Genomic DNA, 24,291 nt, shown 5'->3' with positions numbered 1-24,291 from the left:
ATATTTATCAACACAAAAGGAGATAAAAATGAATGCAAAAGTCTATTATGAAATATGAAGTGTGTGGAAATGCTGACAGATGATTTTGAATTCCATGTTGTTCTTTCTCATGCAACCAGAGACTAAAAAGCCAATATTTATTTATTTAATACTTCCCCCCATGCCTGCAACTCCACAAAGCAATTTCACAATCCACCTTACGCAGCAGGGCTAGAAATAGAAGACTATACGTCACTATTAGCTTCCACTTCACTGTGATAGGACGAAGACTGCTGAAGACGACGCAGCTCCGGTGTCTCGCGAGCGTGACTGATATACCCATCACTACTGATCAAGATCAGTGCATTGACAGTTGTGCCTCTTGAAATGAATAATTCACTGAGACCCAAATGGCACCTTGCCGCTCGCTCGAGGGCTCTCCGTGCACCATGGGCGAACTCCTAGCAAGCTGAAGCCGTTTGTCAGAGTTGTCAGAGGACTTTGATTACAAAGCTTGCGTGTCTAATAAGCTGCACAACTCACTGTCCGTTTTGCGCGGCTGGTGGCTCCAGATGTACGATAGCTTTGCGCTGTCATGACGGATCAGATCAACGTTGCTGAAACGGAAAACGATGAAATTATACAAAGAGCATTAAAGCCAAAGTCAAGCTGTTGAACATGTCGCCTGCTTTCCAGGGTTTCAATCCTGAAAAGTAAGCAGAACAGACGTGTACACCACTGAACAAACCAGGATGGTTTTGTGAACGATTGTGTGAAGTGTTTCAAAGGGCACCTATAATGCCCCTTTTTTACAAGATGTAAGGTGTCCCCAGAATGTTTCTGTGAAGATTAAGCTCAAAATACCCCACAGTGCAGGGGTTCTCAACTCTGGCCAAGATCAGTTTTTCTGCAGATTTCAGCTCCAACCTTAAACACACCTGAACAAGTTAATCAAGGTCTTTAGGATCACTAGAAAGTTACAGGCAGGGGAGTTTGATCAAAGCTGAAGCTAAACTCTGCAGGAAAATGGATCTCACGGGCCAGAGTTGAAAACCCCTGGTGAAGCGTATACATTTCTGCTTTGCATACAGCAATAAACAGTTGGTAGAAGCAACATGACTGATAGCAAGAGAACCTGGCGTGCATGCGGGAAGCCAAACACACCAAAAGTGGGACGAGACGAAACAGCATGATGTGTAGGGCTGTCATTAATGAATATTTTTGTAATCAAGTAATCTGTCGATTATTCTAACGATTAATCAAGTAATCTGATATTTATAGTTAATTTTTTGGTAGTAATAAAAATAGACCTAAGTGAACAACAGCCTTTAAAATGACTTAAAATGCATATGATATGCATATAAATGCATATAAAGGCAATAATACTTAGTCCAAATAAAGTATCAAAAGCAAGTAGTCATATTGGATTAATTTTATTAAACAAAACTGATAAAATACATAATGTATTATAAACAATAGAGCTAATGTACATTACGCATTATAACAAATGTCTGCAGAGAGCGCCAATGGCCTGATGATTGTTTTTACACTTTACTGCATGATCTAATTTGAGTGTAATATTGCCTCAACAACATTTAATTCAAATGTCCATTTATTCTTTAATATTTGGCCATTTCTTAATGACAGAAAAGCTGCAGACACTGTAATTTCTTGAACATGTGGACATAAAAATGTGTAAGCTCAGAATGAGTGTTTACACTTTTATTTTGAAATGGTGATGAACAGTTAGCATATTGAGAAAGATAACGATGTATTCATTTATAAATTATTTACTTTACAAATCTGATGAAATAACGGACGTTGCGTTCCCAGATGAATGTTATAATAAACCCAAACTCACAGCAATTTGCAGATATGGAGTTTGAGACGCTCCAAACATGTAAATGATAACAGTTTGCATGGAGCAGCATTTACTGTGAACAGAGTCGCTCTGAGATGCACATACGTAACCTACACACATGTAAAAAATTCAAGTGCATATATTAAATCTGCATCTCATATATTTATTTAATTGAATTGTAGCGTTTGTGAGTTCTTAATAGTATTATGCTTTATTATGACTTTTAAATGGGTTTATTATGAGGAATGTGCCACTTATTTTGACGATTACTCAACACGGACAAAATGCAATCGAGGATTTTTTACAAATCGAATAGCATGGCACTGATCACTTAAAATACTTTGATAATGTATTCACAGAAATACGGTTAAAACACTAGCCAGGCACTATGACATTCACAAACCAGTCTGTATTGAAATGATTTGCGCAGATGTAAATTTTGAGGTGAATTACCTTAAAAAATAAAAGTAATTCACTGCATCCTCACTGGCTCAGATGTTGGGAGAAACAACCAAACTTACGAGAAACGTTCATGTTGACGCTACAGCTGTTCGAGCAGAGAAAATGCATGACAGCGTACTACCAAACACAACTCGCGGAAACTATGGTGTTGCAGCCATTTCTTTTCTATTGTCATATTTTGGACTGAATGGACAGATTTATTTATTTTTGGCATTTTTGCATAATTACAATAGGACAGATCAGAAGTGACAGGAAGCAATGTGGGAGAGAGAGATGGGGGCGGGATCGAGAAAGGTCCTCAAGTCGGGATTCGAACATGGGACGCCACAAGGCTATCAGTGCTGACCAGATTTAATAGTTTGAATATAATTACGTTTATGTTTGATAATTATTGTGTTTATTTTGTGTATTTGTTTTAAATGTTATGAATTTGTGAACAAAGACTTATTATATCATTGCAATTATGCACTTAGAGCAGGTAGGGAAATAGGTGGGGTGAGTAGGGGGAATACAATTTTCAGACTGTGTGTTTGTGTGGCTGAGTGCTAATATTTAGCGATGAAGTTATGGCGTGACTGTATTGTTCACCCCTACCTGCAAAGTGGCTTGTCACAAATGTGCCACTATATATGCAATGCAGGACTGTCAGTTAGCGGCCGTGGGCGGAGCCTAAACAAAGTGACATCACACTGCTTTGAGAATCAAAACAGCATGTTTTTTGAGACTGGTTTGGCTTAATGGAGATTAAAACATAAGAGTGGGTGGTAGGGATGGGCGACACCTTATCATTTGCGATATACCGGTACATTTCTGGAAACGAAGGTCACATTTGAGCACTGTTGAGCGGGAAATGGACGTTTGTAAAATTTCAGTACCGAAAGTACCGAACCCGGTACCTTTTGACAACTCTACTCACAACACCCTATTTTGGGGTAAAAATAGGAAAGATAATACTTTTCTCTCTAAAAAAAAAAAAGGATTTCCCTGAATTATCGTCATTTATATTGTTATCGCAATTAATACCAGAAATTATCGTGATAAATTTTTAAGCCCATATCGCCCATCCCTAGTGGGTGGATTGTAGGATGGTTGTGTTTACACACTACCAACACACATGTATGTCCAAACACCATGTAAAAGTGGATTTTGCATAGCAGGTGCCCTTTGAGAATAGGAATTTAATGACCATTTATGGCTATTGTATTGCACACAAACCCGTCACATGACTTTGGAATATACTGCAAAAGACATATGGACTACGTCTATGACGTATGTTGCTTTTTGTCATTTTGGGGGTTTGGAACCACATTAGGATGTGCAAATGAAAACAGAATTTTAATTTACAGACAAACTGCTCATTAAAGCATTCATACTCAAAAAGCTAAGGCTTCAGTCAAAAGAGCCTGTGGTCTTCCGGTAGCTGTGTCTGGGTGTTTGATCTCAAGGCAAAAGTGAGAAATTCACTGGATTTTGTGAGTGATTGTTTGTCAGGTTTGAGAGGTCGCTGTTCCCGGTCTGACAGCGATCAATACTGGCACAAAGATGGCCACTGGGTGTGCCTCAACTAGACTCGGCCACAAAAAAATCAATACTGGTTCCTCTATTGACAGCAAGACGCACACATCGACAGCAGGCTCAGTGATGTAATGGAGAGGTAATATGGCCAATTTAAGACCACCGGGCTTGCTAAAGGGGTTACGATTTATCTGTCAGTGGCCTGCCTATGGACAGGAACACAGGCTCCAATCTCTCAATGTCGTCTCTGCTCAATTCTCAAATAGGTCTCCATGCTGGATTTCAGCCTTTGGAGCCAGTAAAGGCTCATTGATTCTCAATATGATTCAATCTACCTGCAGCACAGAAGTAAAGTCAGAAGACAGGCGTTTTACTTAAGATGTCCATCCTCATTCAAATTCTCACTTAATTGAAACAACTGAGAAATGTAAAGTAAATTCAATATGAGGAAAAAAGAAGACTATAAATGATGCAAAAATTTGGAAAGTTTCCATAAAGAGGTAGATACATTAATAAAAAGATAAATAATAATATTAAATATTATTATCCAATGAATTTCCTTATCATTACACATTTTCAGCTCATTTTGTCAAGTGTCATGATGGTGTTACCCATCTAAATGCAATAAACCTAAAATCCATCAAACTCAACTACAACCCCTTCCTACCCATGGGGTTCACTTAAACAGAGTGTCATATTGTTCGAAAAAATACATTTTCCCTTTACAGAGAGAAGAAACACAGAGTGGTTGAGAAGTGCGTTAGGATAATTACAGTTTACTTCAAGCTCGACTGACGCTTCAATCTCAGACTCCAGTGTGCTGATAGTACAAGATAGATGCAATTTAAATATAAGTGTATCCATACAGACCCTTGAGACTGACTTTGCTTCTTTTCGCTCATGCGAAGGTGCTGCAATTGAATTAGAAAAAGTGTCTCTGCTCATGTGTGAACGGGGGATAATAAAAAAGTGGAATTACAAAGCTAAAGTTGGGTGTCTACATGGTAGACGTTTAAAGCAGGGTGTGTATTGACTAAATAGAAACAGGCCCACAGGGAAAGTGACCTTCTACTACAGTAGCTGCATTGATGCTGAACTACAAATCAAGTCAAAGTGCTTCAAGCCAAACAGCCAAATGATTCATTTTGAACACCAGCAATTTCCCTAAAAAAATAATTCAAGACGAAGTATTAAAAAGAAACGAGTCGCATAAATCTAGTTATAATATTGCCAATACACACCTTGACGGCACCTCATTTTTTCTTCTACAGTCACATACTAGCAATGCAATTATTATGCAGAATGAAGAATAAAGATATTCACAGGGCATTGCCCTCGACAAAATGACGGATCATAATTTCTACGACAAATGCAACGCAGCGCATACATTTAGCTAAATTACGTGAGACCTGGACGCGAGGAGATTGCAGATAAGCCTCTTGGGATGCTGAGCCACTCGTGATGCAATATATCAAGCATTATATCTCAGGAGTCACATTGCTGAATGTGTTCAACATGACATTAAAGAGCCAATGTGTTTGTTTGCTGACATAAATATCATTACACAACTAAAGCGGTCTTAAAGCTAAGCGGCCATTTAGAAAAATGGGGTCAAGATTAAGGCCATGTATGGAATAAAACACCACCATACGGTTTACTGAATGCAGTGCAAGTAGATACTGATACTGCCTACAAATTTTAAGAATAGCATGAAAGAGTGCAGTGATGAATATTTCAAACATTATCACATGACCTTTTTATTTTGCATTAATAAACCAGTAAGTGGTTTAAATAAATGAACAGTCTGTTAACCTCCAAAAAAAAAAAAAAAAAAATAAATAAATAAAATAAATAAATAAATCAATGGAAAATCTTATATTTTTAGATATAAGATTATCTAGATTATCTAGAAGCCTGATCAAATCATGAAGATGTTCAAGATGCAGTCGATAGAGCTTCCCGTTCATTTGTCTTGTATACTGCATATTTTGGACAAATTGAAACTTCACATACTGTAAAAAGTTCATATGCTATATACTGAAACAATAATAACAGTTCAATAATACCACTGGTTCTACTTTTTAAATAGTAGGCAATATGTAGTGTAGGCTATACTGTACAGCATTTAAGACAATAGAATAATAAGTATAATTATAATAATAAAAAAATATATTAAAATTTAACCCTGGACTACAAAACCAGTCGCAAGTAGCACCGGTATATTTGTAGCAATAGCCAACAATGCATTGTATGGGTCAAAATTATCGATTTTTCTTTTATGCCAAAAATAATTAGGATATTAAGTAAAGATCATGTTCCATTAAGATATTTTGTAAATTACCTAGCATAAACAGATATAAACTTAATTTATGATTAGTAATATGCATTGCTAAGTACTTCATGTGGACAACATAAGGCGATTTTCTCAATGTTTACATTTTTTGCACCCACAGATTCCAGATGTTCAAATAGCTGTATCTCGGCCAAATATTGTCCTATCTCAAACCATACATCAATGGAAAGCTTATTTATATATGTATTTATAGCCTATGTATAAACCTTAATTAAAATAAAAATCCTTATGACTGTCTTTGTGGTCCAGGGTCACAAATAGCAGCTGAAATTATTTGCATTTAACCAGTCATACTGGAAACGAAGGTCACGAAGCAGTGCATTGTGGGATATTGTATTCCACACAGTATGTGCATACAACTGCCCATACTTTCAATGTTTGCATTAAATTAGATGAAAACCGTTCAAGTTTGCATGGTGCACAGCAGAGACGACACATAATGAAGAAATAGTATCAGTATGGTAGTATGCTATAGCAAACAAAGCGTTTCATTCTTTTAATGAAACAAGTACAAGAAAGAAACTGTTATCTACTCTGCTATAAAAACAATTTTGGAATAGTTTGTTATCGTCAAGTTAAATGCACGCAAACTTACGGTACTAAAGTTACGTGGTCCGCACAGTTGTCCTTGAAATCGACAATAAAGCAACATCTCCTCAAGCTGATGCCCCAGACGGTCTAATAACTGCCTCATGGACGGCTGAGAATCTCGAGGAGGGGGTAAAAAGTGGTTGAAGTCTAGTATGCGAGAGAACGGTGACCAGGGCGGCTCACTATTAGTTCCGTCATCGTGCGATGCAAGCGCCTCTCGAACCGCGGCGGACACCTGCCAGTTTTTCCCGAAGAGTCCGAGCCACCGTCCCGCGCTAAAGATGTCCGGTTTCTTCATACGACGCGGGAGTAAGATATTCTGGTTGCAAATAGTCACGGCGGGAAATACAAGGCGTTTCGCGTAAACCATATGCGCCTTGGTGTACACCGGCGACGAGAGCAGGTATCGGACCCGGTTGGAGGACCAAGTGAAAAGAAGCGCTAACGCCGTTAGAAACGCCAGCAGCCAAGCGACTCTTCGCGGGTACGAGCCGCTCAGAAAGACGTGCCTCAATCCGTGAAAAGTCGTGTGCTTCAAGAAAAGCTTCCCAGCTTCCTTTAGCGATCCTTCCGTGCGTTGCTTCGGTGCGGCGTTGCCTTGGCACATTTTGGGGTAGGTCTGGAGTCCTTTGCCGCGCGCAGTTTTACCTCAGAAGCGAACCGTTAAACGCCTCAAGGCTCCCCAAAACGAATAAACATCGCGGTGTTCTGTTCCTGAGGCGTTTTACGCGCGGAACAAATCTGCAGAATCATCAAAACTGCTTGAAGTACAGCGCTGTAGTAAATAAGGACGGTAAAATATTATTTCCTCCAGCTTTGTCCTCTCAGAGAAGCGAAATATAGCCGGCGTAAAACTCTCAACTGTTGCCAGCAACGCACACCTCGCCACATTTTCTTCGCGTCGTGCACTCGTGCTGTTCTATGCCATACTGTAAATCTGACATCCCACTTTGAAGTTCAATTTTCATAAATTCAGTCGAAGTATATCACTGGCGTGTGCTGGAGCCGCTCGGTTCAGCAACAGCTCGTGCTTCATCCCTTCCGCGCGCTCTCAGCTCTGTGAGCGCGCTCATCCTCTGCTGCCTGTTACTTCACTGAACTTTCTTATTGCGGCGGTTAGATGTTCTTTTTCCATTTTATTTGACGAAAAAGACGTCTTCGTTATACATTTAGAGTGCAATAAACCCATAAAATGTCAGATTAAAATATATCACCACATTTGTATCTTAATTTAGCCTGGTACTGTTGATGAATGATTTTTTAATAAATAAAATATGTATGTAAAATATGTATAGAAATTTGAATTTTGCACTAGGTCATTCTGAAAACAAATGATATCTAAAATAGCAGCAGGCATTCTGTTTTTACACCAGAAGCAGCCAAGCATCAAAAATAGCATCTATCACAAGAACACTCATGTTGACATCAGCACATTCACATTACTATAGTGCTTTTTACATCAGAATAAGGTTCCGTTTTAATTGCCTGTTCTACAATGCATCATTCAGACTAATAATCACACCCTGCACCCTGTTAGACTCTTAAGCTCGGGCTGTTAGTCAAGCAGGGAAAGTGGGCACGACGCCCACAGGTCATGGCCCACTTACCTTAACAATGTGTTCAAAGTCAATAAGCCCTGTTTTTTACTGGCAGGCTCTGAGATGCCTCACAAAGGCACTTGTCCAAATGTGTACACAACAGAGGACAGTATTGACCAGAACGCCGTGCCAAAACAAACCTGTAAACACCCGGATGTGTTCAGCCTTATCTGAGGCAAATGCCGGTGGGCGGATATGTGGATATTCAAGCACTGTGTGTCCTCTGCCGTCCTTTCATTTGTTTTACTGAGAAAAAAATATACGCAGGGAGCTATGAATGTCACAAATAAATTACAGTGGAGGTGTTACAACTCACATTTGACATTTAATTTTAAAGTCACATCAGATATGTGCCAAGAAGAGCCGTTTAATGTTAAAGAGTATGTGAGGCTCACAAAACAATTAAAGTTATTTTCTGAGAGAGAACAGATCATATGCTAGAAGTTTATCCTGAAAGCTATTTTAACTGTAGTGGTGCACAAATTACATTTCTTGTGACGGAGTAGATTTGTTCTGCCAACTGTAGCAAACACTACTGCATTAATTAAAGATAGTTCTAAAACATATTTGAATTTTTTGAACTTGCATATTTGCAATATATTCATACTAACTGAAAATTATATTTATTTAATTAAAATTAAGGATTATGTTTTCACAAACGCAGAGAAAAAAAAATGGTTGCTTTCATGGCTCAGGCAGAAGGAATAGCAATGATTTTTAAATCTTTTCATATTTTTGAGGCGTGTGAAGTTGGCATGGGACCCCAGTGGCTGTTCATCACTGCACACCCACATGTTCAACAGTCACAGACGCTTTTTTACAAGCGTCTTCATCAAAGAGGATGCGGCTCCGCTTTGGGGACAATCACACGCGGAGCTACATCAACACCCAGATGAAGACGCAAATTAGTATTCGGCAAAACTTAGTCTGCAGCTCGCCGCCAAAGACCAATTTATTACGAACCTAGAATGAATTGAAGCGTGTTTTTTGGAAAATGCCTCCACGTGGTTTGCTGCCGCAGAGAAACGATGTATTCTTTTTGATCCTGAAAGGGGCTAAAAGATTGGAAAACATTTCATCAGATTTGGAAGGACTGAAAAATATCTAAAAATGTTGATGCAAGTTCTTAAAGATTTTTCTATATTCGCAGCCTCTTAAATGGACATGCGCTGGTGATACATCTCCTTTGGCCTGAAATAAAAAGCAGTGCTTTCAGTTGTGTATAAAATGGTTCGTTGCACTAAGGCCCAAAGTGAACCCTCTTTATAATGGTTGAAAAGCAACCAAATGACCCAAAAGAATCGCATTCTTTACACAACATTACACTGGGATACAAAATAGATATTTTAAAACCAGAAACAACAAAGAGAATCAGAATATATTTTTAAAAACTCCTACAGTGCAGAAATTGTGTGTTCAAAGCAATACCAATTTAAGCTACTAATCAGTTAGCGAACTGATAGCAAACACTAGCAAGATGGCCAGTGGGTTTAGGAAGAGACTCGAAGAGCAAAACCATGACAGAGCCACAACTGAGACTGCATTTTATGGGGAAAATCGTTTGCAGCCCAAAATAGCCTTGATGGGGTCTAGAGTGGTTTATTTCACGGTGAACAAAGGGAAAACAGAAAGCACAACAGCAATACGGCTCCTTCCATTTGGGATGAAATGGCAAACATTACTACGATAGCTCATTGATTTCTCCAGCGAAAGTAAGGCACTTCTTGCCTAATGAAAGACGTTGTATTTCTTGAGAGAAATTGAATTTGATGATGTCTGATTTCTTCGTCTTTTGAAACGCAACTTTGGGCAATGTAGTCTGTTCAAGTTTGTTTTTCACTTACTTCAATATTTTATTCTTAACAAATAGACACAAATGAGTCAACAGCTCTAATACTATACGAATATGGCATTACAATCTTTTGGTGGATAGCAGTTTGAGATTGGAATTCATATTAAGAATTTTGATTGATTATTTGGCAAATCACATCTCAATTTGAGATAAACACTGTAAGCTGGTTTGGTCATTCCATTCTTATTTAGCATTCTGCATACTAAACCCAGTCCTCAGTACCCCACTAGTGTATGCTGTAGTGATCTGGAAAGCTGCCTGTATCAGCACCCAGGCTTATGCCAAGTGTCCTCTGCGGAGACTCTGCAGCTGTGGACGGAGATGACTCTCACACGCGATAAAAGAGACAATTCAGTTCTAATGATGGCAGACGAGCTTCAGGTTTATGGAAAGAACGGAGAACGAGAGGAGAAAGAGAATGAAGGAAAAGAAATAAAACACTGGGCAATGCAGCAGTGGATGTAAGGACAGAATAAATCATGGACAAAGCCAGAAACAGAAAACATAAGCAACAGAGAGAGACAAACAATGACTGTTTCTCTAAACCTAATGAGCTGTACTGTAACATTTATTAGGAAACCTAAAGAATGTACTTTATATCTGAATGTATGTAATCAGAGGAAAGAATGCCTGTGACAACTGAATCAAGAAAACAAATATAAAAGAAATTAAAGCTGTGAACAGCATTGAAGCGGCCCTCGCAGCCGGGCTCACCGCCACCCAGTTGGCTTTAGGAAAACAGTGAACGTGAGAAATATGCTCTTAAAATGATAAATATCTGAGAAATATTTCAAAGTCATTTATATGTGTCAAACTTCCTGCTGCCAGCTGGTGGCACTATGACTACTGAATATTGGCATGTAGATGTGTTCAAGCCAGGACTTTGATCAAACACATGAAGTTTGGTACAGATTGAACATGGTATGTTTGAGTTAGTGCAAAGCATGACATATCCCGTTGCCAATAGGTGGCGCTATGATTATAACTGAATATTGGCCTTTAGATGTCTTCGGGCCAGGACTCTTACCAAACGTGAAGTTTGGTGCAGATTGGGCATTGCATGCTCAAGTTAGTGTAAAACAAGTCATTTCCTGTTGTCAGCAGGTGGCGCTATGATTATAACAGAATATTGGCCAGGACTCTTGTCAGATTGGTTAAGTTTGGGGCAGATCAGACATTGTATGGCTGAGATATAACAACTTCCTTTTACATGGTGAAATATCGAACTTTGTCAGACCGCCACAGACACGCCCCTTTTTTTTTTTTTTCCATGAGGGGGTTTGGTGTCACAGGATCTTTGTTTCCAGGCGTAACGTTAAAGAGCACTACACACACTTCTTCTGGAAATTCTGTAGAATTCAACCAATCAGATTACAACTTTGAAACTCCTGAAGTGTTTCCAATTTTGTGTGCCGCATGCATCAGATGTTCAGCCAACAGTCCGTAGGTGTTACGTCTGCAGGGTTCGTACAAAGTGCTTAAAGTGCTTGAAGTACTTGAATTTGATTTTTTTTTTAAGGCCTGGAAAACCCTTGAAAATAGCAATATTCCACAAGAGGTACTTGAAAAGTGCTTGAATTATTGAAAGACAATGTATCTATGAAATAAGTGTTTAATTTTTTCAATAAGCACGTATTTTGACGCAAAATGCATACAATTAAAAAAAATACTTTTTTTAGTTAATGTCATAAAACTAGCAAGCTAAACCAGTAGTACTGAATGTCGTGTAACATATGGCTGAAGATGCAAAAACAGGAACAGATGAACCAAATCAACTGAGTCATTTATGCTGAATCCCCTCTGACTGATCACTGACACTTCAGTCATTCACTGTAAGAGATTCACTAGCAATGGTCTGATTACACTAAAAAAGCCATTCATTTTTGAATTTGGATATTGCTTGTAATGATTTTAAAAATCACGTATAGTGATGTGAAACTGAGCTTTTTGGAAACTCTGAATCAGTTAAAACAATGCGACACAAAATAATTTGAATGTTTCGAAGCATTCCAATCGGATCGCATACAGTGAATCGTTTGGTTCAAACTGGGACTTGGGCCTATTGTGAATCATTTGATTTAGGGCAGAACGGGTTTGTGAATCATTTTGTAAATTTAATGATTCAAATCAAATGATTGTGATACACGATTTGAAGTCCAGATCTAAATCAAATGATTTGCGATATGTAAAGTTCCAATGTAAGTTAAATGATTCACAATCTGGCGCTCTGACTTATGATCTGAAATGATGGTGAATCATTATTCAAATTGGGACTTCGGAGCATGGATTGCGAATCATTTGATTCAGATTGGAACTTCGTTTATGTTTGCACATTTTACTCAGTTCGAGCCTTCGAAACGCATATGATTACACATTTACACATCAGGATTACGGAGCAGTTTCGCGATTCATTTTTTCAGATTTTTTTCTTAAACAGTAGAAAAAAACAATTAAGGCAGTACAGTTACCAAACAAAGAAAAAAAAAGAGATATACACAAATACAAATCCCTTAAGAAAATTAACCATGGTTTTACTATAGTAAAAGCGTAATACTTTAGTAGTAACACTTTGCATGTGCTTATCTTTATTTTTGCTGATTTGTTTTATTAGTATATTTTTATTTACCTATCTTTTTTTTTTAGAATTCGAAAGACATTGTTTGATAAGTAAGATCTAGGTTTAAAGTCCTTGAAAATCCAAAAAGTAGTGCTTGAAAAGTCCTGGAATTTCATTTTACAGTATTTCTATGATGAACCCTGTGTCTGAGGCTGATTAGATTTGATTAGAATTATTAGATTCAAGAGATGGTATGTTTAAAACATTCCAATTTTGAATTCGGAGAAGAGTTCATTCAAAACAGCTGAAGAGAAGAAAGAATGTTCAAGATTGGGAGATTCAAATGATTCGATTTAAGAAAGCAAAATTTCAGACACTGAAAGTTCAGAGAAAATTATCACACGACTTGAATTCAGAGAAAGATAGTTTGAAATGCTTACAACAGGAGAAAACATTTAAATGAAAAGAAAGTTAAAAATGTTTTGAACTGAAATTGAAAGGCATTCAAAATGTCTGATTTCACAGAGAAAGGGTTTTTAACTAGTTTGAACCAAGATGAATGTTCAAAACAAAGTGAAAAATCGCTTAAAGCAGTCAAAACAAGAGAAATAATGTTCAAGCAGAGAACAAAAACTGCACAAAAAGAACATCAAAATGTTCAATGCTGCCTAACTAGGTTAGAACAATAATGGTGATTGCAATGTCAAAAAATACGCCCGGTGAAGTATCTCACCAAGGTTTGAAGCAATCTAACGTTCTGAAAGGAACCAAACTTTTGGGATGCAAAATGCAAGAAACCTCAGAGTTTTGAAACAGACAGAGTGAAAGAAACAAGGAAAAAGCAGCATCGGGCAAGTCAGTGTGTGTTAGTGAGGCACTTCTGATGAACGACTCACAGACGGGTTGAGCTGAACCTTTCCGCATGGGTCAGCTTCTCTGACTCGCTGCCGATATGAATCTTGTTCACATGACCAACTTTGAAAAAAAACGAGCAACAATAACTCAAATGCTCGAGTGTGGAAACATCTCCAGAGACAACCTCCATAATAAATAACAGACTTTCTCCCAGAATTCCCTGAGAGCCTCTCAAAGATAAACAGCCGTTTCTAACGCACATATCTGCATCAACCGCGCTACAGGTCAGAATTCCCAGCACTGTGTTGTCAGTTTTTTCAGAGCAGCGGGACATCAAAGTCTCGCCCCGAGATGCAATAATCTCAGTCGGTGCCGTGCTTACATTTGAACTCGATTTTATTTTTAGAGTTTTTCACCTCAGGTGACCGTGTGAACATCAGCGATTTCTGCTGTCTTCTCTTCAGCCCCATGAGGAGTTATTTAGGTTTGTTTGATCTCAAAATTGTCTTTGAATAAAGAGTATATAATGGCGACTGATTCATTTCCAAAGTCATGCGGAAGTTGGCACAGGTTCAACTTAGGCGAACACTAACAGAAATGAAGCTCAAGTCAGACTTTGAAGTTAAAACGAAAAACACATTTCATCAAAAATTAATGACTAAACGAGGTTTTGTAGACGAACATGTAGGATGAACATGCTGTAATGTCAAATAACGACAAAACTCAGCTGTAAGCAAGAATCAGACTCATTCAACTCAACATGAAAGACATTTTAAAAAAGGATCATTCACTGTTGATGCTCACAAGGACATGGATCAGCTTTACAGATACAGATTTAAAATATAATGGTGAATAAATTAATGTTTCAAGGTCACCTATCAGAAAAAAAAAAAAAAAAAAAAACATTCCAAATAAGATATTTTGCACTAGACTACAATTATTTTCATGACAATGTAGCACATTTTCACTTCAGTTTCTCATCACTAATGCATCTGGACTGGGGGTGTAACAGTACACAAATATGACAGTTCGGTACGTACCTGAGTTTTAATATCAAAGTTCGGTATGATTTCAGTATAGCAGGGGAGAAAACTAATCTTTATTTATTTTATTATTTTTTTAAATAAACAGTGGTTAACTTCTAAGTAAGTGTCTCTTTCTTTAAAAACATTCAGTTATAATAAAAAATGTCTTGGTGATAAAAATCTACCTCACCAATCATGCTTTAAACTATAGGGAGCCCATTTACATTATAAGGTTACAAATAACAACTTAACCCAAACTTAAATACTATTTATTTTTAAATATAATAATCAACAATTAACTTTGGTTAAAAGAATTTCAACTTGAGTCAATGTCAGTTCCAAAGCAGTGGACCAAACAGAAGAACTCGGAGGCGGGGCAAGCGTTGCAAGCTTCTCTTTACAGTAGCAAGGTCGCATGACAACTGTTTTATTTGACCATATGTAGGGGGAGGCGCTCATAGTGTCTGTGTTCGTAAACTCTGAATTATATAACCTTTCTTCAAGCAATTATGACAACTTGTTCCTTATAAAAATATCCCAGAAGTATCTCTGTCACTGAATATTGTCGTTATTGCATCACGTCTCAACAGCACGTCTCGCGTTTTTAAACGCAAATATGCGTTCTTTGTGAATGACCCCTAACAGGTAAAGTAAAATATATAGTATTTAGTTGAATATTTCGCGAAATGCTCTTCTCTAAACTTCATTTCTCTAGTGAACTAACGAGCTGTGGACACAGGATGACTTGCCTGAGGTAAATGAAACAATACCTTACGTTTTATTTCCACGCTGTTTGTTGACGTCTTTCCGCGGTTGAAACACGATTGAGCGATTACACGAGGCATGTAATGTTCATTAATGTTATTTCGCGTTAAAACTAGTAGCACAGAGGAAGTAATGATCGTGTTCACTCGCGTTCCGCGCTGCCATTTTGAACAGATCCCTACCCCATAACAGCAGATCTCCGAGGCGTTTATACAGCAATCTGTCATGTCACATCAAAGACTGTCAAAACGCCATTTATTGTTTGAATTTCCTGGCGGGAAAATGCTGTAATTGTTTGGTACACATGCGTACCGAACCGAAAGACCCGTACCGAAAATTTATTGGTACGAATACGTGTACCGTTATACCCCTAGCATCTGGACATTAATTTCTTGTATTTCTTTTGATTTTAGAAGAAATATGAGACAGGTGCTTTCTCAAACCATCTCAACTCATCTAGGAAGCTGTACTTCTCTTTCCACCTGTCTGCATCACGGACAATCTGTCCAAGGTCTATTAATACAGCTCCAGGTATACCTCAGCCTGTTTGCACGCGTGTGTGTGTCTGTGTGGAGGGAAAGCGGATAACAGCAGTTGTCAGACACATACAGAGCAAGAGTAATGAGGCAGGACATGTCGACTTCACCCTGCAGGAAACACACGCTTGTGTTTATGTGTATGGCTGATAGACTTCAACACCTGCTTGACCTCATATCTGAATCACTTCTGTCACTGATCCTGTACACTTCCAACCAACAGCCTTTTGAATTTAATTTCACTCCTGCATTTTATTGAAAACTTTTTTTATTTCCTCCAGAATGTCTGCTACACTTTGGTCTGAGCTTAAAATGAGCTGAGCTTTATCGATCTATATCGTTCTACAAAGCCGTTCACATAGTAAAATACAAAAAGGTATGCAAAATGACAAAACAAACAAATACACAACATAAATAAACAAAAAAAAACAATAAATAATAAAAAATACACATACAAAAATGCCACAGACAGAATCAAGTTTCTTTACCACTCCAAAAATGTGCAAAATGTGTCCAAAAAACTCTAAAAACGTATTCGAAATCAATTCTTTCTCAAGTGCTCATAACATCATTTTGCTTCCTTTCAAACGATTTTGAAGTTTTCCAGTCGATTCTTTCTGCACTGAGATCTCAGAAAGGCAATCTTGCGATTTTTACAAACGCTTGACATTTCTGTGCACAATATACATCAGAAAACATCAACACACCCCTCAAGAAAGTCGCAAGTACACAAATAAAAACAGGCTATGAAAACACATCTATGCACAAAGACATGCTTCTCTGACCTTTAACATATAATCAGATACCTGAAATCACTTAGATACTACAATCCAAGCCTCTCTGGCTCTCCGCAATTGATTTGAGCTGCAGATCTGAGTTTATCTGTCTCAGTTAGGAACGGCTGAACTGTAACGCGGCCGAGTGTAAATCGCTTCAAAGGTGAGTTTAAAAACACGAAAGCTGTCACATCCTCAACCCAAACACTGCAAATCCTACCTTTTCAGATGGATCTGGATCTTTTTTTACTTAAAATGAAGGATGGAAACATTAAGAAGCCATTAGTGATTAAGTAACGAGCCAATTAGCTGGGATAAGTGCTTACTGGCACATTTCAGTGTCAGGTCGGGCCCATGTGTCACGCTCCTCCTAATTAGATCCATTTATGGGATTTTCACCCTCTTTGCCTTATTTCACTTTTCATTTTTACAGCCCATTTTCAACTTTCCAATATTTTGGTCTATATTTTAACATCCCGGAAAGCACGCGAGTTCCAATTAAGTCAATACAAAAAATGTGTTTTTCTAGTCCATTTTTAAATTTTGTGCTGTTTTGCTCCATTACACATCTTTTTCAGACTAGTGGACATAAACCATCCAAAATAGACATTTAAGGGTTTATAACACTTCGTCTGATTTCATTTATAATACAAATAACCCTTTTCACACCATTTCACTTATAACTTTTAGAGTCATTTTAATATTTGAACATCTCAAACAGCACTCAAGTTCCAATTAAAGCAAGACACTTCAGGAAAAACTTTATTTTTCTATTCAGTTTGAAGATTTTTGGCTATTTCTTTCTTCTATAACTTACTTTTATATCCTCCAGAATTACTGCTACACTAAGCTTAAAAAAAAAATAGAATATTTTTAATATATACCCATATACATCATATAAAGAGCAAGTCATATGGTGTTTTTAAAGTGTCCCAATATTGTGTTGGAGTCCCCTACAACAGGTTTAAATACATCTAAGGTCAGAAAACATTGTAATTTTCTCATAATATATATTTATACATAACGTCGTTTGTCAATGATTTCGAAACGGATTGGCTAGTTTTGACAATTTCTTTGTATAATGCACTTTTTTAATTAACAACTTTGCAGACTGTTCACATTACAAACTGAAAGAGAAAAAAAAAATACATTTTTAAAAAAACCCATAAGACTTGCTCTTTAAACTTGCTGTCATTACTAAAGTGAACTTTGGACCAGTTCTCCTCTCTCCACACAAGATGGTCCTCATCAAAGATGAGCTTAGTCTTTTGATTCTTTCTGATAATGAGAGGCTTTGTCACTGCAGAGTCTTGAGTGTTGAACCGATTCCCCATTGAGAGTCTTCGAATTGTCCTTTCTCGTGCATTCGTCTTATATGGACGATAAAACTTTTTAGGGGTCTTCAGAGGATTTGGGTCATTGTAAACCTGCAATATTTGAGAAATCACAGATTTGGAATGATCAGCTTCTCTTGCAATGGCTGAAAGGGTCATTCCTTTGGCCTTCATCTGGAAAATCTCGTCCTGCCATATTACAATCTCAGTGAAAATTGGAGGAATGCTAGATTTTTTTCTGACCGTTGACTGTATTTTCTGATTTATGGAGTGATAGAGTGATATGTATCATACAAGTTCTGAAATTTAAATCTGGCTTTTGCCAAAAGTTTACCAAAAGGAAAGTTATTCTATATAACATTACAGTTGAACCACTGATGTCAAATGGACTACTTTATCAAAGTTCTTACAATGTTTCTTGGTCTTGAACGTAGTAGTTGCATTGCTGTCTATGCAGGCTCAAAAAGCTTTTGAAATTTCATCAAAAATATCTTAATTTGTGTTCCGAAGATTAACGAAGGTCTTACAGGTTTGGAACGACCTGAGGGTGAGCAATTAATGACAGAATTTTAATTTTGTGGATGAACTATCCCAATGCAAAATGTAACATCTAGTAATTAATCAGCTGAGAAAGGTATGGTGATAGCTTTTTTTAAACACTTTTCACCTGTAGTGTCTTGCCTTAAATGACTAATACAACTTATGAACACTTAATTGAGATATGGATTTGAATAAGATCTCTAACAAACAGCTGGAAGTGTCTTATTGTCAATAGAGAACGTTCTCATGCATTTACAAACCCCTGAAGGACGTCATATAAGCCTGCGTGTAGGTTAATTGTTGATTGTCTTGGAGATAATGCGCCATATCCATCACTGAAATAAGTCGTCCGACGTCCCTGCTTTCCCCCCGTGGCAGGTATGAAAACACGCAGTAAATCAAAGCTCTCAGTAGCGTCTGCACACACACGTGGGAGGACTGTCATTGAGAGACGAATACTTATCAGTTTTCTAAGATCTGCGTCTCGCTCAAGACCCTGAGAACACAATGACGCGCTTTCAACGCGTTGCCGTTGGCAATGGAGATCAGCCGCACACCTCCGGCTTTACCGCGGTAAACAAAGCCGAGGTGAATTTATCACAGCACTACTCTGAACAAGATAAGCGTGGGCATGCAACTTGCAGAAAGGCACTTCGTACAGATTGTTTTTGTGCTGCAGACTGCCAGCTCGACGCATCTGAACCACATATTGTTGCACTTGAACTTTTTAAAATATCTTGTAAAAATATCAAGGAACAGCACCTGAAAGGACTCGGAATCTATCTGCTATAAATCACTGTTTTGTCACATGACGACAAGAAATGGTGTTTGGGAACCATTTATAAATGTAGCAAGATATTTAATAATAAGAAATATGGCCGTGACTTGATATATTCTTGAGGAATTGAGTGAATGGTAATATAGTTAATTAACCTTACATGGCATACTAGACATGAACTAGACATGTTGACAACAACATGACAACTAGACAACTAAAATTGTTGTTTCAGAGAGATTACAGCACATTTTTACAACAAACATGTTTTTCTTTAGTACAAAATGCAATAGGGAATCAGGCAAAATGACAAGAAACAATATTAAGAGTAGTCATTTCATGTTGACTTCAATATGCAGTCGACGTCCGAAATTCAATCTCCATTCAGAAACAAAGTGGTTTTCTTTGGCGGCGTTGAACCAAATGTGCTGCTTTAAATCTGTTTTATTGTTCTGCATAAGTGCATATTCATAAAACAAATGAACTTGATTCTTCCTTTTGTAACTCCGCATGCTTTTTTGTGATGAAGTTCAGCACTCAATGGACAGAGTCCTAGAGTCCATTGAATAAGTGTAATTCTCTGTGTTCTGGCGCCCTCTAATGTTCAGGCAGCAACTTTGAGGAAATCCATTAGATGCATTCAGAGGAAATCCTTCTCTGAAAATCTACTCCAAACCACATTAAATTAAACAGTCATGATCATTAAACTGTAAAATTACAGAAGAAAGTCATTTGTAGTTCTCTTAGTCATTAGCGCTGTTTACCGAAGCATCGCTATCACTATTGCTCACAGAAGACGAGTGATTTTAACAAACAAGTAATCCCAAATACAAAATTTGAACACCCTTGAAACTGCAAAGCAACTCAGTGGGCAGAAATGTTGACAAGTCCATGTTTCTTCCGTTGAATTTGGCTGCTTTAACACAGTTGCTGTGTGTTGTTATTGAGGTCCACGGTTTGAAGCGAACCCATGTCATATTTAGCCCCTGAAATAGAAATTTATGTTAAAAAACGTATTTTACCCACATTTTTAATGTGGAAACCCCCTCAAAACGTGATTGGGCTAGTATTGAGCAGCAATTGGGCGGGTTTTGTTGTGAAAACCTGGCAACCCTGGTGGACAGAAATGTTTTGTGCCATTTCAATTGGGGGTTCGATGCCTTTCTCACGGGTCTCACCTCAGTTGTGGTTTTGAAGGTGGAAGAGAGCACTGTTCATTCACTCCCCCCACCTACAATCCCTCGAACCTGCAACCTTTGGGTTGTTTCAAATGAAATACTGACATGTAGCATTAATTCAATTAATCCTGAAATCGTGCTATTAATTTAACTGCATTTTTAAAATCAATCAATAGTCCTATTTTATTCATGAACTCTTTAAAAGGTGGAATTTTACAAGTCTAGACATATGCGCCAACAAAGCCTTCGTTCAAATGCTGGAACCTTTCACAGTGTGATCGCCGTCATCATCGTTAAATGGCCATGCAATGAATTAGCATTTCAAAGAGCGCTGTGTAAGCATTTTCTGAGGGTTATGAAGGGAACGCAGCCAGGGCTGGAGAGAAGCTGGTGTGAAATGTGTTTTCTGGCCTTGTTAATATTAGATGAGCTGCTGTCATCAGCACCGATCCTCCGATAAACCATGAAGATCAAGTTGAGATGATACAGTCAAGGTCAAATTGAACACTAGCACACATTTATAAGACACTAAATACAGCATCAGATAAAGTCTAGACCAGGGGTGTCAAACTCAGTTCCTGAAGGGGTGCAGCCCTGCAGAGTTTTGTTCCAACCTTGCTCGAACACACATACTAGGTAGTTTTCAATTAAGCCTGAAGGACTTTATTAGTTGGATCAGGTGAGTTTAATTAGGGTTGCATCTAAACTCTGTAGGGGCTCAGAGTATGTTCAAACCAAGTCTGTGAGATTTTTCATTAATTTTACTGTTTGGCAGGTGAAAATATTAAATCTGATCACTAAAAAAATTGCTAAGTGGTAGCACAGCTTTTCAAGGGGTCATCAGATGCCTACTGTGAACAAGCTGATATGATTCTTTAGAGTATTAAAACGTATATAACATACTTTGGTTAAAGTTTCTCAGTGGGAGTGTAAAACACCTTTTTTACCTTGTTATCTACCACATTATTAGTGCACATTACTAGTATACCCTTATACACACTTCTGTAGGTAAAGCTGGATCACGAATGATCACTTACGAGACAATCTTGTCTACCCTGCTGTGGCGTTAAAACAATGGCAGACTGTTTACAACTCACTCAGGGTGGGTCTGTGATAAAACACCAGTGTCATTCAACAGTCGTGGGAGGGGCCTGTCTGTGTGTAGTGTTGCCAAGTCCACGGTTTTCCAGTGGAATTGGGCTACTTTAGCACTGTTGCCGTGGGTTGTTTTTCATGTCCACGGGTTGAAGCGACCCCAAAAACAGGATATTTATCCATTGGAATGCAAATTTTACCAGGGCAACCCTGCCAAAAAACTTTTAGCCCGCCAAACATGATTTTTAACTGGGGTTACCCATCAAAACATGATTGGGCTAGTTTTGGGCTAGTTTTGAGTAGCAACTGGGTGGGTTTTGTTGTGAAAACCTGGCAACCCTGCCTGAGAATGGCACGATTTGAAGAAAAAGGTTATGATTTAAAGGGATTAAAAAAAAAGAAAGAAACACTGGGTGGATATTTATCATTATATGGTGGTTGTGTACACACACTATCAACACATTTATGTTCAAACATGTAAAAGTCAATTTTGCATCTGATGACCCCTTTAAGGCCCATTCACAGCATGAATGTTGTTATAGTGCAGTCTTCCCTATTTTTATTGAATTAGGATGATTATTTAAAAGTGCAGAATGTAATATTGACAGCTAGTGGTTGAAATGGGCACTGCAGTCCAAATTTTAAAAAATGGGAAAGAGATATTTATCCTTCTCCTCAGATTCCACGTGGGTTGCCAGATTGGGAACACACAACAGGAACAAGCACAACTGACAATATAAAAATGTAATCTGATGATTTATACATATTTTAATATTCCTCTGATCATAGAGAGCTGGATGATGAGGCTTTTTAGGTTGGGTAGAATCTATGATCTCTGACCCAGTATATTTGCTGACTTCCAATATTGTAATACGCTGGTGTTCCACCAACTGGCAGCTTTGGGAGTTAAAATACAACTGGGTAAGGCCCTGATCAGACCGAACGCATTTTTTAGGTCTGAAAATGCGAGGCGCTCTTTTGCTGTTAAGTAAACTGTCATATTAGCAAAAACCTTAAAAAAAAAAAAAATACAGCTCAGGGTAACCTGACAGACAGCAAAAGTTTCTTCTCCATCATTGCTGTCTCCAGACTGTCTAAGCAAAAGTAAACTTTCGTCTCTTCAGCGGAAGGCCCACCTTTCCATTCATTCGATTGAACAATGGAAAAGAGTTGCATTTTTTTTCAACTTCAGGCACTAGAGCGCTCCTCCAACAACGCGAGGTGCAGCAGGCAGCTAAAACGCAAAGCGCCCGGGGCACATAAACAGCATGCATACCGCTCACTGCCAATAGAAAATTATTTCAAAAAGGCACCTCTCACTGCAAAAGATGCGTTCTGTCTGATCGGGGCCTAAACTGGCAGTGGGCGGAAACACACAGACCAAAACAAAAGGCATGTTCAATTTCAAGCAGCGCCGACTTGAAGCAGTGCATGCTGGTTAGAAATGTTGTCAAACTGTTGAAGAAAGAAACTGCATATGCTGGTTAGGTATGTTTTGAAGCATGACTGCTGTTTTGAGCTGGTTTAAGCTGGTCTTTAGCTAGTCATGAGCTGGTTTAAAGGGATAGTTCAACCAATCCCTGCAGGAATTCTTTTTTCACACAAAGAGAACAAAAATAACGATTTATTCCACATTTTCGTCTCTACTCCATCACTTGTGGATGTGCACCCACAAGAGTACTACAACATGGTGCCAGCACTAATCCAGATCCAGCGTTATAACGTTGAAAACATGGGGCATGCCTTATTTACGCATGGAGAAAGACACACTTCAAAAAGACACAGACTTCATCAAAAATATCTTAATTTGTGTTCCAAAGATGAAGGTCTAATGGGTTTGGAACAATATGAGGGTGAGTAATGACCGAATTTTCATTTTTTTGGGTAAACTAACCCTTTAAGCTGGTCCTAAGCAACTAGCTCCTGTTCAGGACCAGCTTAAACCAGCACATGATCAGCTAAGGACCAGCTTTAACCAGCAGCCATGCTTCAAAACACCTAACTGGCATATGCAGGGATATGAAGTCAAACACGCCTAAAAACGGACATTCCGACACGGTACGCACATTAGAAAAGTAGCATAACTAGCTGTAGCATTGGTTTTCAGAGAAACAAGTATGTGAACGTAGCATGTTTTCTCATATGTGCAAACATATTATTTTATGCTTTAGTACAGCCAGAAGAATTACTATAGTTTTTGGTGTAAATGGGAATTTGTGATAACAAGGAAAGGAAAATCTTGAAACCTCACAGTTACTTGACCGCATGACTGGGTGTGCAGAAGGGGCGAAACGTGAGCTTGTGCTCTGGTGGTGAAAAAAGATCCCTGTCTAATGGAGCTGGAGGAAGTGGGACTCGAATTTTGCCCTGGGATGGAAAGATGAGCTGCCCGTCTGCTTGGCACAGGCCCGCCTCCTATCGACCCGCTCCAGCACTCTTCTAAATATCTGTCAATCGATGGAGACTCGCACACAGTGAACTCACAATCTCAGCGTTGCAAGAATGATTAGCAAATAAGCACTAATGTCGAGTTTGAGATTAGCAAAGAACACTAGCATTGACTGACTGAGCTAGCTGATACGAACTGATATGCTAGTTGAACCACTAAACGTGAATTATATAATACAGTATTTATGGTCGCTGA

General features: G+C 38.3%; 1 protein-coding gene across 4 annotated transcripts in view; it reads right to left on the bottom strand.

Annotated features, from left to right (window-relative positions):
* The window catches only part of asic1b (acid-sensing (proton-gated) ion channel 1b), a 227,665-nt gene that overhangs the window by 32,993 nt on the left and 170,381 nt on the right, over positions 1-24,291 (bottom strand). The window contains exon 1 of one of the 4 annotated variants that reach the window (XM_051095500.1): positions 6,766-7,825. The exons of the other annotated variants lie outside the window; for them this stretch is intronic. Coding sequence (XP_050951457.1) covers positions 6,766-7,368 — 603 coding nt within the window. The 5' untranslated portion in view covers positions 7,369-7,825. Of the gene's footprint in view, positions 1-6,765; positions 7,826-24,291 lie in introns of those variants that run through there. 4 annotated transcript variants of the gene reach the window in all.

The sequence above is a fragment of the Labeo rohita genome, chromosome 22 (genome assembly GCF_022985175.1).
Source record: "Labeo rohita strain BAU-BD-2019 chromosome 22, IGBB_LRoh.1.0, whole genome shotgun sequence".
Classification (NCBI taxonomy): Eukaryota; Metazoa; Chordata; class Actinopteri; order Cypriniformes; family Cyprinidae; genus Labeo; species Labeo rohita.
Note: the sequence above shows the minus strand (reverse complement) of the source record. Positions and strands in the feature narration are given on the sequence as shown.